Genomic DNA, 15,444 nt, shown 5'->3' on the forward strand with positions numbered 1-15,444 from the left:
AGAATAAACTTTGTGGGAATTATCCAATTCAACAAACTCTAGAAGATTGGAAAATAAAACATTTTACTAAACAAGTATTCAGATGCAAACCTTAGATCTCCTTTTTACTCCTCGTATTTCCTAGCAAGACGATGTCACTCTTAAAGTTCGACTGATTTTTTGATACTTTTAGCTAGATGAATGAATTGGGGTAATAAAAGAGGGGAATGGGACTCTTAATGGAAATATAATTAAAGTTTCGATGTTTTAGTTACTGTTTCTTTTAACAGGTGTCTAAAAGTTCTCTGACGTGCATTCATTTGGCAGGGAGTCTGACTTACCTTTTTTATTACATCTAATTTTTGAAAAGGGTTTGTCGAATTTGTTAAAATGTTTGCTGAGGTGCTAACTATGAGTATAGGACTATGCCTAACCAGCAGATACTGTCAAGGGGCTGGTGCAATTCAAGGGGGTCGGCTTCGTGCGACAACCAATTGTGGTTAGACTGTAGTTAATTTTTATAGTAAGGTTAGTTTTTTTAATACTGTAGATAAAAACGTTAAAGAAAAGTTAGTGCTACACTTCTTAAAATGTTGGTTATCTATCTTAAAGTAAGTGAATAACACTTTGCACTATTTATTGTTAATAGAAAGCTAACAAATATGATTACTGCTTTAGATAATTTTTTCTTATATAAAGTTGTTATAAACTATATTTTTTAACTCTTTTACTTTGTTATTGTAGATTCTTTTAGGCCTAATCCAATAGGACATGAAAAAGTATATTTATAGGAAAATTTCTAATTTCTGATGCATGCATCTTCAGACATTAAAACTTTCTATGTTTCAATTGGTTTCCTTATTTATAGTTCACAAGGAATTTATTTATAAAAAAGATGAAATATGACCATAGAGGTTATTACAGATCACAGTAGGAGCGCATACCATGTTGAATTGATTATATAACTAGGAGTTTACTCATATAATCCAACGAGGGGCATAGTTAAGGACTCCAAAGAACAAGACTTTTTTGGTGGAAGGAGGGGCGAAGAGAGATTCAAATAGTAACCATTCATTCCTTGATAAAGATTTGCAAAGAAATATTACACAGAAGAAATTAGGCGCAACCTCTTCTAGAATTTTCAAAATTGTTATTGTATGTGTGTTTATTAAGAAGGATATACCAGTTTAGTTATAATTTCAAGTTTTATAGACTATGGAAGGACATTGTTACCTGAAACTATAGAGTATAGACAAATCCCCATATACAATTATGGATGGTTGTTAGGAGATCATGGAAAGAAGATAGTTGATGAATTAAGTTAAGGATGTGGAAACTTGGTTTTAAGAGCTCTGATGATTGTTCGTCTTACCGATGATTTGTACATAGAAACACCAGTTTAATACGTGAGCAGAGGCATAGGATTTCAGACATGAAAGTTCTCCCAAATCCAGGACATGGCTACATATATGTTTATTACTAGAAATTTGACACGTGCAAATGCACGTGACATAAAACATGTTTCTTACATTTTATTTATTTAAAAATATGAGAACTTGATTTATTCTTACTCAGAATTTCTTATGTAGTAGTATATATAGTAGTGTGAACATATGAATTTAACATTGGTTCTAAATTACATATATTTAAATTACTTATATTTACTTTTTTTTAATATTTATCACTTTCTTTTATACTTTTTATAAGAATATAAGTTATTAAACTTTGTAGTCGTGAGTCCTTTTTTAATGACATTGAGATGATATAGAATGTTCTAGAAGCAATAGAGAAGGGAAAAGAAAGAAGAAGAAATTAATTATCAATTTCTTGTAAAATTACAATTTTATCCTGACTCATACAATATTGGATTACCCCAACTTGGTTTTTTATATAGTAGTATAGATGTCTAACTCGTATAAAATGTGTTGGCCTTATTGGGCTATTTAAGTGTGAAATAAACTAATGTTGTTCAAGTGATCTACAGAACAATTAGTTTCTCTCTAAAGCATGCACACAGACAATGTGTTCATATGTGTATGCATCTCTCCTTAAGAAAAAAAATAGATCATTTTAACAAAATTACATTTGTTCTGTTAAGTAGCAGTTATCTGGGGGTGCATGAGGTATTATAGATATTACAGCTTCCTACCCCAACCGTAGATAAAGGAACAACAACAACCATCAACCTACTTATCGATATTGAGATAGAGGTTCAGAAGGTTGGGAGTCATGGTGATAGAGTAGGGAAATCTTTTCTGATACACCTTTTGAAGAGTTTGCCAGTGCATATACTGAATGGAATCTTTCAACTTGCTTCTGAAGGATGTTCGAGTGTTCTGCAGAGAGTTGCTACGGGGACCCAAAATATGGGACCAAGGGAGGGGACAGGTGAGTGTCCCCTCCCTATTGCATAATGAGCTGGCATGAGTTGGCATGGCCAACTCATTATGCAATAGGGAGGGGACACATCACCTGTCCCCTCCCTTGGTCCCACATTTTAGGTCCTTAAATCATTTTTCTTCTGCAGGCATAGAACTCATCCATCTCATGGACAAAGAGTGATGAGCTTTCATGTAGCCATTGAAGGAGAGTCTATGGTCCTTCAGAGATGAGATTATACCATGGGCTACTTGATGGATTCCATTGGTCAACTGATGGCTTCTGATCTTGGTAGGAATTAATGCTGAAGGAATGCTACTGATTTGGCACCTTAAATGTTATTAAAAGGGGTATGGGTGCAAGCCAGTTTTACAAAATGACAGCTTTCTACGGCTGCTGAGTGGAAGAGGAAATTGAGGAATGTTATAATCTTATTCTTACTGATCAGATACAGTTATGTCTTAAAAAATTTCAACCATGTGTGCAATCAATTCCTGCCAAAATCTGGTTCACAAAAATCTACTGCCTCATCAAAGTCCACTATGCTTATGTGGTCGCTTGAACATGCAATGTTGGCAAAGTGCATGATTATGCATCAAACAGAACTGCAGATTGTGCCGATGATGCAAATATTAACCTCTGTCAAAGATAACTGCAACAATAACCTATTTATGCTCAAATCAGATTCAGGGGAAAGTCTTATTGCATGAAGAAGATGATTTGCAAAGCATGGGTCATTTTGAAATGGAGAAAAGATTATGCATTATACTCATTGTCTGCGAGCAGGAAAATACTGTATCTAACAGTGTCAACCGATTATATAAGCAATAGGGAACAGATATAGAAAGACTCCACTCCAGGCAATTTAATGAACCCTCACCAAATATGTTAAAAGTGGGATTGTGAACATTACAAAACATGACCTCCCACGGGAAGGAGGAGTGGTCAGCAGCCACATGGGGAGCGACTCGGCTCCTAGGGATATTCCCCTGCTGGTCACGAGTTCGAAACCCGTCAGCAATTTCAACCGTTGTCCACGCTTAGGGAGGGGTGGAGACCGGGGTTTTACTCGGTTGGTTCAGCGAGGCCGCAGTCCGGTTCGGGTCCCCCACTCGGGATGCTTCCCTCGATCGGCATGGGGGGTGAGGGATTCGAACCAGGGGTGTCAGCCCCAAAGGGCTGAGTGCTTGGCTGGGCTAACCGAGGTTCCCCCGTCACCAAAAAAAAAAAAAAAAAAAAAAAAAAAAAAAAAAAAAAAAAAAAAAAAAACATTACAAAACATGGAGCAAGTAGATGAATTTCATGGTAAAGTATATACTTGGAATAAAATTCAGCCTTGTCAGGCTCGGTCTTCATGTTTAATTTTTGAAAATGTATGGTGCTCAGCAGAGTTGCACCTAAGCTTTGTATACCACATTCACAGCCTACAGATAAATACCTAACACCATTTTTAAGGGTTCTTGTTATGCATAGTTTTTGTGCTAATTAATGTAGGCTTCTTTGGCCATTCTAAAATTTTATTTGATATTTGTAAAATCATTATCTTCGGCCTGGGATTTTTGTGCTGATTCAATGTTGTCATTGTGGATATTTAATTATTTCTGCGGGAGGCTCCGTGATGTTGCAGACTGCACAGTGTGGCTCTTAAATCTCAACTGGAGATAGTTTACATAGTGAAGCAGCAGAAGTTGGAAGAAATGGAGTATGTGTATAAGAGCATCTCCAACAGCTTCCCCATTTTTTATTTTTGGAGAATTTAGTTAGGTTTTTGGCCCAACAGATTCTCCATCTCATTCCCCAAAATAGGGATGGAGGAGAAAAAATGGGGAAGCTTCCCCAAATCTGTAGCATTCTCCAAATTTTTGGAGGAAAAAAAAAGGGATTCTTCAAAATGGGGAAGCTGTTGGAGTTGATGTAAAAATTAGTTGGAGAATATGACTTTTGCTTCCCCATTTTGAAGAAAAATTTGGAGAAGCTGTTGGAGATGCTCTAATGAACCCTAAATACGGAGTTTTCATAAGTGATATGATGTGAAAAAAAGTTATTTGGAACAACAGTAAGGAATTGTGGGTAATGACTTTGAGGCGCTGGCCGGCAATAATATTAACTTGAGTCACTCTACATATAAAGCGAGAGATTGAAATTTGAAGATTTACGTATAGGATTCAGCCTTGTTCTTCAGATTTGTGGATGTTTAATACAGGGTTATATCATAAAGAGAGAAGCCTTTGATGACATTGGAACACTGAAGTGTAGAAGAGGAGGAAAAGTTCATAGAGAAGAACAAAACTTCTCCATGTAGCGATACTTTCGGTGATATAGTCTGGATCAGTAAACGACGCTACCTAGCAAGAGACAACACATCAACCACCAATATGCAACAATAATCCGTGTCGTCAACTTCTCCTAATACTTGGCTTTCAGGACATTCAATAGCTTCAAATTCAAGCAAGACGGTCAACATCATTTAAGGAAAAAAATATTAGAAAATTAATGCACAAAAACATCACATATTAACAGAAGTCGAGGGGAAAACTCCAAATATTATATCAAGGGCCTTCCGAAATTACCAACTCAACTGAGATCATCCAAAACAGTAATTTCCCATCGAGAAAGGATAAAGTTTCAGCATTCCCATAAGCGTATTACAGAGCTCAGTCTTTCACAGAATACCCACAAAAGCTTCTTTACAAAAAGTGCTTAATTTTCGAAGCACGCAAGGTTAGAAAAAAGTAACAAAATACGTGCACCTGTCTCCGACCCAGAGGTGCTGTTCATCTTACCTACATAGGGCTCGGCCTGGATATTCACACAAAACGGACCGAGCCACAAAAGCTAATGACCAAGGAATCAAAGGCTCTTGATTGTTAGCAGAAGACCATAATGATCACTAGGTAAAACAGGCAGTTCAAGCATTTTAACTTCTTTCCTTACTTTCTTCTCCTTGCAGTAATAAACCCCAGGTATAGCTTCCTTTCCTATCATCTCAATGCTGTCAATCTTAAAATCACTCAAGCTGCATAAGAATCGATCAAGTCTCTTCTGCAATGTACGATTGCCTGTCAACATTTGGTTGGACTTGGTATCATAAGTCCACCCATTTTCCTCAGCTCTCAGCTCAGTCCAAGCATCAACCCACCCATTATTTAATGGAAAGGCACCATCCAGCTTGTCATCCCAATTCATGTCACCACCAAAAATCACATTAGGAAATTGTTTGAGGATTCCAATAGATTCTTTTGCCTGTGTAACTCGTTCCTTGCTGTACATCTGATCCCATTTGGGAGGGCCAGGACATGGGCTCTCGAGGTGACTTGTAGCAACTACCAGCTTCTTGTTCTCTCCAATATCAATTTCTGCCATGCAGAGCTCTCTTCCCATTTTGGAGTTATCAAATGGCTTGCATCTGAATGATCTTACAGGCAATTTGCTCATCTGCAATGGTCAGATGAGATACATGTATTTATAGTTCTCTTTTGAGCAATAAAACAATGGAAAATGTCAGCTAAAACTTTGACGAAATGGTTAGCATATTATATCCTATCTCAAACTCTATGCATCATCTTCTATAATTAATTTGTCATGATCCCGAGAACACTAGTGACCACACAGGAAAACCTTTAAACACTATTTTTTGCTGGTAAAAATTTCAGACAAAAAAAAACAATTTAGAAATGAAAATGGGACATTAAATAAAAGCAGTCATCAAATCTATGCAGCAAACGATATGCAGTTGACGTCTATGTTTATAACCTATACATGAACGATGTCCATATGCTGACATAGAATTTTGGCACATGAAATGCATGTATGGTTGCAAAATAAATTGGAAGCAATTTAAAACTTACTGAAATTTAATTGTGGAAGGTGTGTACATGATGAAAAAGACGATATCATTAGTCTGAGAGTTGAAAAGGATCCATGAAGCATTTAATACGGTAAACCCTTATATTTTCTTGCTTAATGACACTATCACGTTTTTATTGTCTTCATGTACATTTAGGATCTTAGAGCCATTATCTGTAAATTGACATGAAAAAGGTTCTCAAGGCAAGTTGTATCAGTGCAGGCTTACAACTGCTCTATTTCCTCTTTGCTCTGATACAATAAATGGTGCTATTTCCTCGCCCATCCTAACAAGAAAACACTTCAAATTAATGACAGCTGACATGTTGTATCAGCAGCTTGCAAGCTTACCACATCTCGTACTTCTGAATTTCTTTTCATTAACATTAGTTCTTTAGAAATGCCAACTCCTACTTCATCTGTTGTGGACATTGTCAATTCCTTAAGCATGAATAAGTTTCCCAGGAAACTTTGAGAGAGCAAAAGCTTAATAAGATTAGTGTAACTAGGCTTATAACGTTCTACGAAGATGTTGGCTATACCGCCTCAGTATCTCATTCAACATTCAACAAGTCAGTCCTGAAACTAGGTCAACTAGCTCAATTCCCTAGTGGAACATCTTAGTTTTAGGCCATGCTTAGATAAGGCTTATGATGAATGATAGTCAGAAAAGCAAACACACAAGAATAACCTATGAAAGAAATACCTGAAACAAATTGCATTCAACCAAGCAACAGATGACCTACTTAGAACAATGTTTTTATCATTTTATTAAAATTAGGTTCTTTCATTCATGATAACAATGAAAGCATGCATTCGTATGAGTCAAATATACATATATCTGCATGAAACATACATAGTTACGTCATGTCTGAACTTCAAATGATTGTTGTGTCCAACACTGAATCCATGTCAGAGCACGTCACTCACGCTCATAACTACTAATGATAAGAAAACACCAATGGCAGACTAATATCTTTGAATAGAACACGGGAAACTCAGAAAGAACCTGCATGCAGAAATATGGCCTCATAGTTGCCACCTCCTGTGATACTGAACACTTGTACATTCTCCACCATTTTGATTTTTGAAAAATACCATAAATGTCTGGTGTGACCTCCTGCTTTATGACGAACATAATTACAGTTCAATCACTAGGTAGTAAATAGTCATAAAGAACAAACAATCAGACCTGAAAACAGATTAAATCTGGCAAATGCTGCTGAATAAGATCTCCAAGAGCTTTCATCCTCCTATGCAGTTCCAAGTCCTCTCGGAACCACACATTATAGCTTAAAATTTTTAGTCTGACATCATTTGAAATAGAATCAACATGTCCTGCACCATATATAAGCTTGGAATGATTAAAAGTAAAGAAGAAAAGAATATCTTAGCAATGAGCCAAAAAGAAATAACCATGAAGAATTTTGGAATTCAATTGTCCAAATGGAAGCATGGAGCATGTGTCAGTAGTTACTTTTTATCACACAACTCTACAGGATACCTGAAAAGATCATTAAATGTAAAAACTACTCCACAAATTCATATATCAATGGAAAGATTAATCCTTTTTAGGATTATTTACTATTTACTTTAAACAACTGCACGCAACTAATTCCCTTAGAAATCTTTACATGCCAGTTAATTAGAATATTAAAAAGATTTTAAAAAAGTGAAAGCTTTACATGATAGAAGCTTCTAACTTGCAAGATAATCAATCAAGTTTAATTTGATTTTCTGTATGCTTTATCCAACAAAAGAAATCAATCGGCCATGGTTTAACCTAAGTTGCCTAGAAACAGATGCCAGTGTGGGGCACGGCAAATTTGTAAAATGTAGGGTAAGGGGACACGACTCGTCAACTGAATATATGTATCAACATTAATAATTTTACATTAGATCAATATTATTTTCAGTTGTGTATTATTAGAATTAAAATTCCTATCATAATTTTAAAGTTCTTTCATTATGTTGATTATTAAATTGGAAGCTACTCATTTTCTAACTAGACACTCAAACAACTTTTTTAAATCCTAGTTTTGAACTTGGATAGGGCTGAAACAAAGCCTATCTACGTCTGATGAGTTTCAAGAATGAATATGAAGTGTAGGATATACTTCCAATAAGAGTATGATGAATGTTTTAAATTAGAACTTATACCATATAATTGAGTATAGGTCTAAATAACCATATGCATATATCTAAGGAGTGCTGGGTACAGGAACATGTCAGTACTTGTCAGGTACGGGTACGACTTCATGGTAGAAAGTAGAAAGTACCCGACTAAAACAGGGTTTAACAATGGCAGTCAAAATTGCAATATAACTCCTAAAATTCTAATCCGTCTCTACCATGTGCGTCATTATTTTATTTTATTTCATTTTTTGCCTCATTTAGTGTTAAGTTGTTTAAGTATGGATGGGAATGCTCAAATTAACTGACAGTGAAAACATAGAAAAAAAATCAATATTCTTAGCTCCACTAGGTAATCATCTTCAAGACTTGACAGCTTAATGTATGAGGATTCTTCAATCCAATGTCTCAAGACATTAGATAATGTAATGCTTAGAATAGTTAATTATGACATGTAAATCATGTCGAATAATATTATTAAGATTTTTGTTTTCTATACCATCATATCTAAGATGGGCCAGCTGGCTATTATGGTTATGAGTTAATCTCAATCTTGACATATTGTTACATAGGTAACAAACCCCTTTATGGTTAAAAGTATACACCAGCTATAACAAATATGGAACAAGGGCTAACCCTCGATTTACAAATATTCACCAAGACAAACCCTCTTGTCCATGACCCTAACATTCAGGTTTGTAGATAATTTCATATGTGGCAGACACTAGTGAAACATAAGTGCAAGCATCCGTATTTCTAAAATAAATGAATCTTCCTTGCAAAAACAAAGCTGAACAGGGATTATTTCGTAGAAACATTGCAGCATTACGATGTATACTATTTACTACTATAGTCAAAAAAGATATCAATATTTTTGTTGTAACAATATGGAAAGGACAAACCTCGCAAGAGTTAACCACATTGATTTAAAAGTTAACTTGGGCACACTTCTTAGCTATCTAATGTATGGCTTTACCCTAAGAAGAGAAAGGAAAAATACAATATGAAAACTTCCCCTAATAGGAGATAGAGAAATTACATATGCTAGGCTGAGAAAGTTCAACTTGCTCATGTCACTTGTAGCTGCACAACTACGAAAATGAATCATATCACCCCTCACAGAAATACGTAAAATGCATTAATTAAAGAATATCCATGCTCCTATCATACTTTCATAATGCCATGAACCAGTTGAATTTATCCTCCATAAGGTCTTTACATGTCCCTATGCTAATACAAGAGTACCAGGCTTGAAGTTCGAACCCTCTTCCATGTGCTCACATACCTCTAAAATGTCTTACAGTATTTATGTACTGTTTATTTGCAAATAGTGATAACCCACCACTTTAAAATACGTTAGCAAGGAAACGCATACCATGATTACCATCTCAACTTCCTCGGAAGGGGAAAAAACAATTATCTACTCTTACAACGATAAATCTGTAATCAAGAAGTTGCATTCTACTCAGTAACCGCATACTTTTTTCTAATTTCATAAAAAAAATTTAAGCCCAAAGTTTTGATTTGATTTCTTATAAACCCACCTACTGCCAAAACCGTTCATGAAACCAAAATAGCCATACTGTAGTTGGCTTCTTAAACCAAAATATAGCTAATGAGTACTGACACACCAAATACGACAACTTAAACCCAAATATAGCTACTCAACAGAAACTGCGCTTAAAAATAACTAAGTATGAGTCTATGAATGATTTTTGAAGTGGTTGTTTAAAAATAAATCAGTGTAAACTTTGATTTTAGAAACAAATATATAATAAAGCCCCAAAAGATGGTACCTTGATAGCATCCCACAATTTAATGGATCAAGAATGTAAATCACAAACCCTAAAAACGACCCAAAAGATCAAGAAACCTCACCTGACCCCGCAGAAGGTTCGACGACATCCTCCACCTCCTTCTTTCTCGACTTCCCCTCTTGTCTCTCCGCCTCCGCCGCCGGCGCCGCTCTCTTAGTTTCACATCGCCTGAGGGGAAAGAACACCGACCCGATCGAAGGATCCGAGATCTCATCAGGCTCAAGATCCACCGAGCTCGGCGCCGAAGAGTAGCTCCTTGTTCCGCACATCTCGCAGCTGTCGCTGGAGTTAGGGTTTGAGAAGGTGCAAGCGGTGCAGGGCCAGCAATGGGGAGAGGAGGAAGAGGGGGCCGAGGTTAGGGTTAGGGTTTCGGGAGGAGAGAGGCAGATTTTGCAGGAGAGTTTTTGGGAGGGGGAGTTGATGTAGGTGCATTTGGAGCACGGCCAAGATGACATTTTTGGAGGAGGGAGGAGGTTTGATTTGAGGGGTAGTTTAGGAGTTGAGAGAGCGCGGATTTGAAAGGGCGGAAGGGGAAGGGCTGAGAATATAGAGATCATAATGATTTGGGGCAACCTGTGTTGGGCTTAACTTAACCCTCTTATTATTGGGTTTATCCAAAGTACAAATTGAGCCCGGAGTGAAGCCATAACAAATCCAGCCCAGCCTTAGGGGCTGCTCGGTTCGATTTTCAAAAAAAAATGAGAAGGAGAAGTTGTGAAAAATCAATTATTATATGTTCCTATAAAATTTGTAGGAAAAGTTTCATAGAATCTCAAAAAGTGGTGTTTTCTTATTTTTAACTCTTTCTAAATTTGGTTCAAAGTATGAAAAAGAAGGAAACCAACTTTATAGAAAATCAAAAGTGAGAGAAGGAGAGGGGGTGATATTTTTTTAATAAGATAAATAGAATGCGTGAGATGTCCTCCCAACAAGAAAGAATGTGGGTTTATAAAATCGCCACTTTTTATCTACTTTATAGAAATCCTTTCTATAAAAATTTGGTGTAAGGAAATCTTTAGAAACCATTTAATTATCAAAGTGCCACTATTAGATAGTTTCTAAAAAAATCCACAAATTTGACGAACCAAACAGCCCCTAAATGAAAATGAACTCGTCATTTTGAGACGGGTTTAGCTCTCTCTCTCTCTCTCTCTCTTTCTGATTTTGTTCTTTCATTTTTGCTTTCATACAACAGTTGACAACCCAAGTATATAATGGGTTACCAAGTCACAGACTTATGTGGCTCCATTGTGCATGTGATGACGAATTTACACAAGTGGGTGTTTGGGGCATGTGCCTCAATGGGGGGTTGTAGAGACCATCATAAAAATAAAATAATTATACATAAAATATTTTTTATTTTTCAATATCACTTTTAAAGTAGACTAGCTTTTATGTACGTGCATTGCACATGATTAAATATTATAATTATTCATTTTTAGTTTATTTCCTTACTAAAATTTGTTCTTCGATTTCAATTTGATAGTTTTTGCTCACTTATGTATCTAAAATTTAATATTATGATTATTTATCTTCTTTAATGTTTGTTTGAATGAGTTGTACCCTATTTTAAGTTTCATGTTAATAATTGAATTGACACGAAACCAACATGAAACCAATTTGAATATTCCTGTTATTTGAATCAACATGAAACGAAGCTTTACCTAAGGAAGTATAGTATTGTAAAAGTAAAAAATACTTAAAAATAGCATTATAATAGCAAAAGGAATAATTAAAGACAATAAGCCTAAACAATTGATAAGAAGTGGCTAAAATGGCACAAAATAGAATATGAATTTTATTCCTAATCATTAATAGACTTCATTAAAAATCATAAACTAAATATTAATGCTAACTTTAGTATAATTTTATATGATAAAAGCATTCACAAAATAAGTATCTAAAAATATTTAAAAAATCATGTAAATCTCTTCAAATATTCCTAATTTTACTCAAAAATTTAGGCTATTATATAAAATATTAGGAAAATTTTGTCTTTTATTCTTTTTTTTTCTTTTTTATTGAGCCGAGATCAAGTCTTCTTCACTTTTGTCTTTTTCTAGGGGTAATTCTAGAGTGGTGTCTTCATCATGTACGTCGATTATGATATTAGGCTGGACCTAAACTTCTCGTGCTATTATCTTTTTCTGGGCACATTTATCTTTTATCTTCTTACCTAACTTTACAAGTAATTTGAATGAGAACAAATGTTAATAAGAACAAATATTAATTTTATATATATGACACTTTTTTGTGTTTCTAATTCATTGCTTAAGTTAAGTTAGGATGGACCTTTTTTACAATGAATTTCTTGTATTGTGTACATAATAAGAGTTTCTATTGCGTCAAACAGTATTACCTTTGCCATGCTCTAAGTCATCAAAGATTCTGTAACGTTTATCATTTGGACACTCGTTAATAACATCTATATCCACCTTCTTGTTGCGGCCTTTGCAAACGTAAAACCACAACTCAAGTCTATTATATCTGGTAGTTATCTTTGTCTTAAAAGTGCAATAGCATATTTGTATATTGGTAAATTTTAATTAGTTTTAATTGTGTGAATTATTTAAGATCATATCTCCTTCAAATATTGTGATGCCTGCATAATATCGCTAAGTTAAATGTTTGTTGCATTTGTAAAGAGCTTTGATGAAGCTGCTTTTGTCTTGATAGCTTATTCTGAATGAGCCTTGCATATTAACTTTAAAATGTAATATTTATTATTTATTGTGTTATATGGATGTTTGCTTGGTTTATTTATCATTCTCTTATTTATTTAGTTAGTTAAATCTCTCTCTCTCTCTCTCTCTCTCTCTCTCTCTCTCTCTCTCTCTCTCTCTCTCTGTGTGTGTGTGTGTGTGTGTGTGTGTGTGTGTGTGTGTGTATTTGCGATGATGTGCATATCTCCCCAGTAAATTTGAGATGGATATAAGGCGAACTTTGTGTTTAGTGGTCTTTAATAAGAATTTTTGTAATGAAATATATTATCTTCATATTTAGAGATCATGAAATCTAATAATGCTATTATGGGCTTATCTTTGATCATATCGTAAAGAATTAATCCTTTTTTCATAGACATGTTTCCAAATAAAGGTATACGTAGAGCCATGTCGCTGTATAGTAAAAAAAATATCGATTTTAATTTTTTTTTCTTAAGCTATGATAAGTAAGTATCATGTATATATATATTTTCTCCACTATAGTGATTTTTCACATTGTGTCTCGCTTGTTAAGTAAGTATTATGTGGATACCTTTTGTTAATTATAGCATTTTCCTCCTCTTGCCTGCTTTGTTATATCTCGTAATATAGTTGATTAATTGCTTCACATTAGTTTCTATTGTAAGATCATCTATATCGAATTATATAATAAGTTTATGATTCCTTTAGTATTTGAAGAATAAAATATAAAATTTCAAAAGACTTACTTGTTATGCGCAGCGAAAATTTCGGCAGAGTTTCTGGTGCACAATAAGAGAGAAAAATCAATAGAATTCCCGTCTTACCAAGGAAACAAGAATCTGAAGCGAATATCTCAACAAAGTGAGATATTGGCTCTTCCTCTCATCAGTTCTAGGACTGACTTGTCGAGGGATCCTAAAAACTATTACAATGGCTACAAACACAAACAAACCAATTTTACGTGGTTCGGCAAACTACCTACGTCCACGGGTCAAGGAGGGGGGAGATCTACTATTAGAGGGAGAGATACAACTAGGGTTTACAATCTCACAATTAAAACCCTCAAACAAATACTCTCAAACCTCTCACAAAAGGACTCTCTCAAAACAGCCAAAAAAACATCTATTTCTCCTATTGCACGCACCCCAAGACCTTGCCAAAGCCTTGCACGCCGCCAAATAAAGGAGTCTCTGTTCTTTTGCACTGCTGCAGCTTCTTTTCTTCCCCTCTGCGCAAAACATGAGACAGCCACCTCTCTCTCTCTCAGCCGACTTTCCTCCCTCTCTCTGCACTTTTTCACCAAGCCGCTGCACCCCTCACTTCGCACACCTAAAACCCTAGAAGATAGCAAGCTATATATAGCTACAGTACGTGGGCCTGCAGGAGAAAACGCGTGCGTGGGGTAACATCCAGCGGTTAAAGCATGTCTCTTAAATCTCTTCATGTGGTTGCTGCTAGCCTTTCACGCGTCATCATCAATGCATGTGGTCTCCACTTGCCACATCAACTCACACCCTCATCTTTTGCCCGCTGGACAACTCACAACTTCCACATTACTAATATTTCTTGTATCTTCTATGAAAATGCTTCTTTGATTGGAAAAAGTTGTTTAATATGTTCTCCAATGGGATATCAGTTGGCGCTTCTTTGATATATATGTCTCTTATTAATATCAATTCAAGTAATTCATGTAAATTTATAAATTTTGGGTTAATTTCTTTTACTTTTCTATTTAAAATGAAAACAACTAGATCATTTTGAAGGATATCTCTGAACTTTTTAATAGTTTCTCCATGTATAACTTATTGTATTTTTTTACCATGTGAATATTATTAACATCAGAGTATTTTTTTTACCCTATGAATATTACAAACATTAGAGAATAGTATTTATAAAATATAATCAATAATGCTAAGCTATTATATTATTGTCTTTTATTAATTTTAAGTGATTTATTATTCTATTAATTAATGCTACCTCTGTATTTTTTATACTCCAACTTATGAGTAAAATTATATGCAATTACTTTTATTTAGACAATGATATTAAAATTTAATTTTGTAGGCTGTCTACAAAGCACTAAATATAGCTGATTCCCATCAAACACCGATGATAAAAATTACAATTTGACGGTTTTTAAGGAGCTAAGACGAAGATTATAAGATAACGATCTTTACAACATTTTAGCAAAAGAGACTACAAATTAATAGTCTCTTCAAATCAAGACGCAGAGCTCACCTCTGCGTCCCAGATTCAAAACGTAGAGATCCTCCTTACATTGCAACATCAAAATGTAGAGGTCCTCCCTGTGTTGCAACATCAAAACGACGGGGTCAGACCCACGTTTTTTGCATTTGGCTAGTTCAAATAGAACCTGAACGGTTTCAAAATCGTATCTCCACTTAATGCGGTCGGTTACACCCTATTATGAAAAGATTTTAGGGGGTGATTACACCCCTTAAACCCTTGAACGGTTTCAAAATTGTTTTTCACAAAATGGGGTCGGTTATATCCCATTAAGGAGAGATTTTAGGGGGCGATTACACCCCTAAAACCCCTATAAATGGCAAAAAACTCAGCTGAGTTTGGAAAATGTTTTGGAGATC

At 35.2% G+C, this 15,444-nt stretch overlaps 1 protein-coding gene across 1 annotated transcript; it reads right to left on the bottom strand.

Annotated features, from left to right (window-relative positions):
• On the bottom strand, positions 4,886-10,742 carry LOC109833485. The gene is made up of 4 exons (XM_020401168.1): positions 10,216-10,742; positions 7,397-7,542; positions 7,214-7,324; positions 4,886-5,793 (listed from the first exon to the last, which is right to left on the bottom strand). Exons 1-4 carry the CDS (start codon positions 10,709-10,711, stop codon positions 5,209-5,211), a joined length of 1,338 nt encoding a protein of 445 aa, XP_020256757.1. The 5' UTR covers positions 10,712-10,742; the 3' UTR covers positions 4,886-5,208.

The sequence above is a fragment of the Asparagus officinalis genome, chromosome 3 (genome assembly GCF_001876935.1).
Source record: "Asparagus officinalis chromosome 3, Aspof.V1, whole genome shotgun sequence".
Taxonomy (NCBI): domain Eukaryota; kingdom Viridiplantae; phylum Streptophyta; class Magnoliopsida; order Asparagales; family Asparagaceae; genus Asparagus; species Asparagus officinalis.

Coding starts and splice junctions, on each gene's coding strand:
- LOC109833485 (XM_020401168.1), bottom strand. CDS start 10,711: ATGATCTCTATATTCTCAGCCCTTCCCCTTCCGCCCTTTCAAATCCGC. Junction 7,543..10,215: donor CGAACCTTCTGCGGGGTCAG/GTGAGGTTTCTT, acceptor TATATGGTGCAG/GACATGTTGATTCTATTTCA. Junction 7,325..7,396: donor CAGATTTAATCTGTTTTCAG/GTCTGATTGTTT, acceptor GTCATAAAGCAG/GAGGTCACACCAGACATTTA.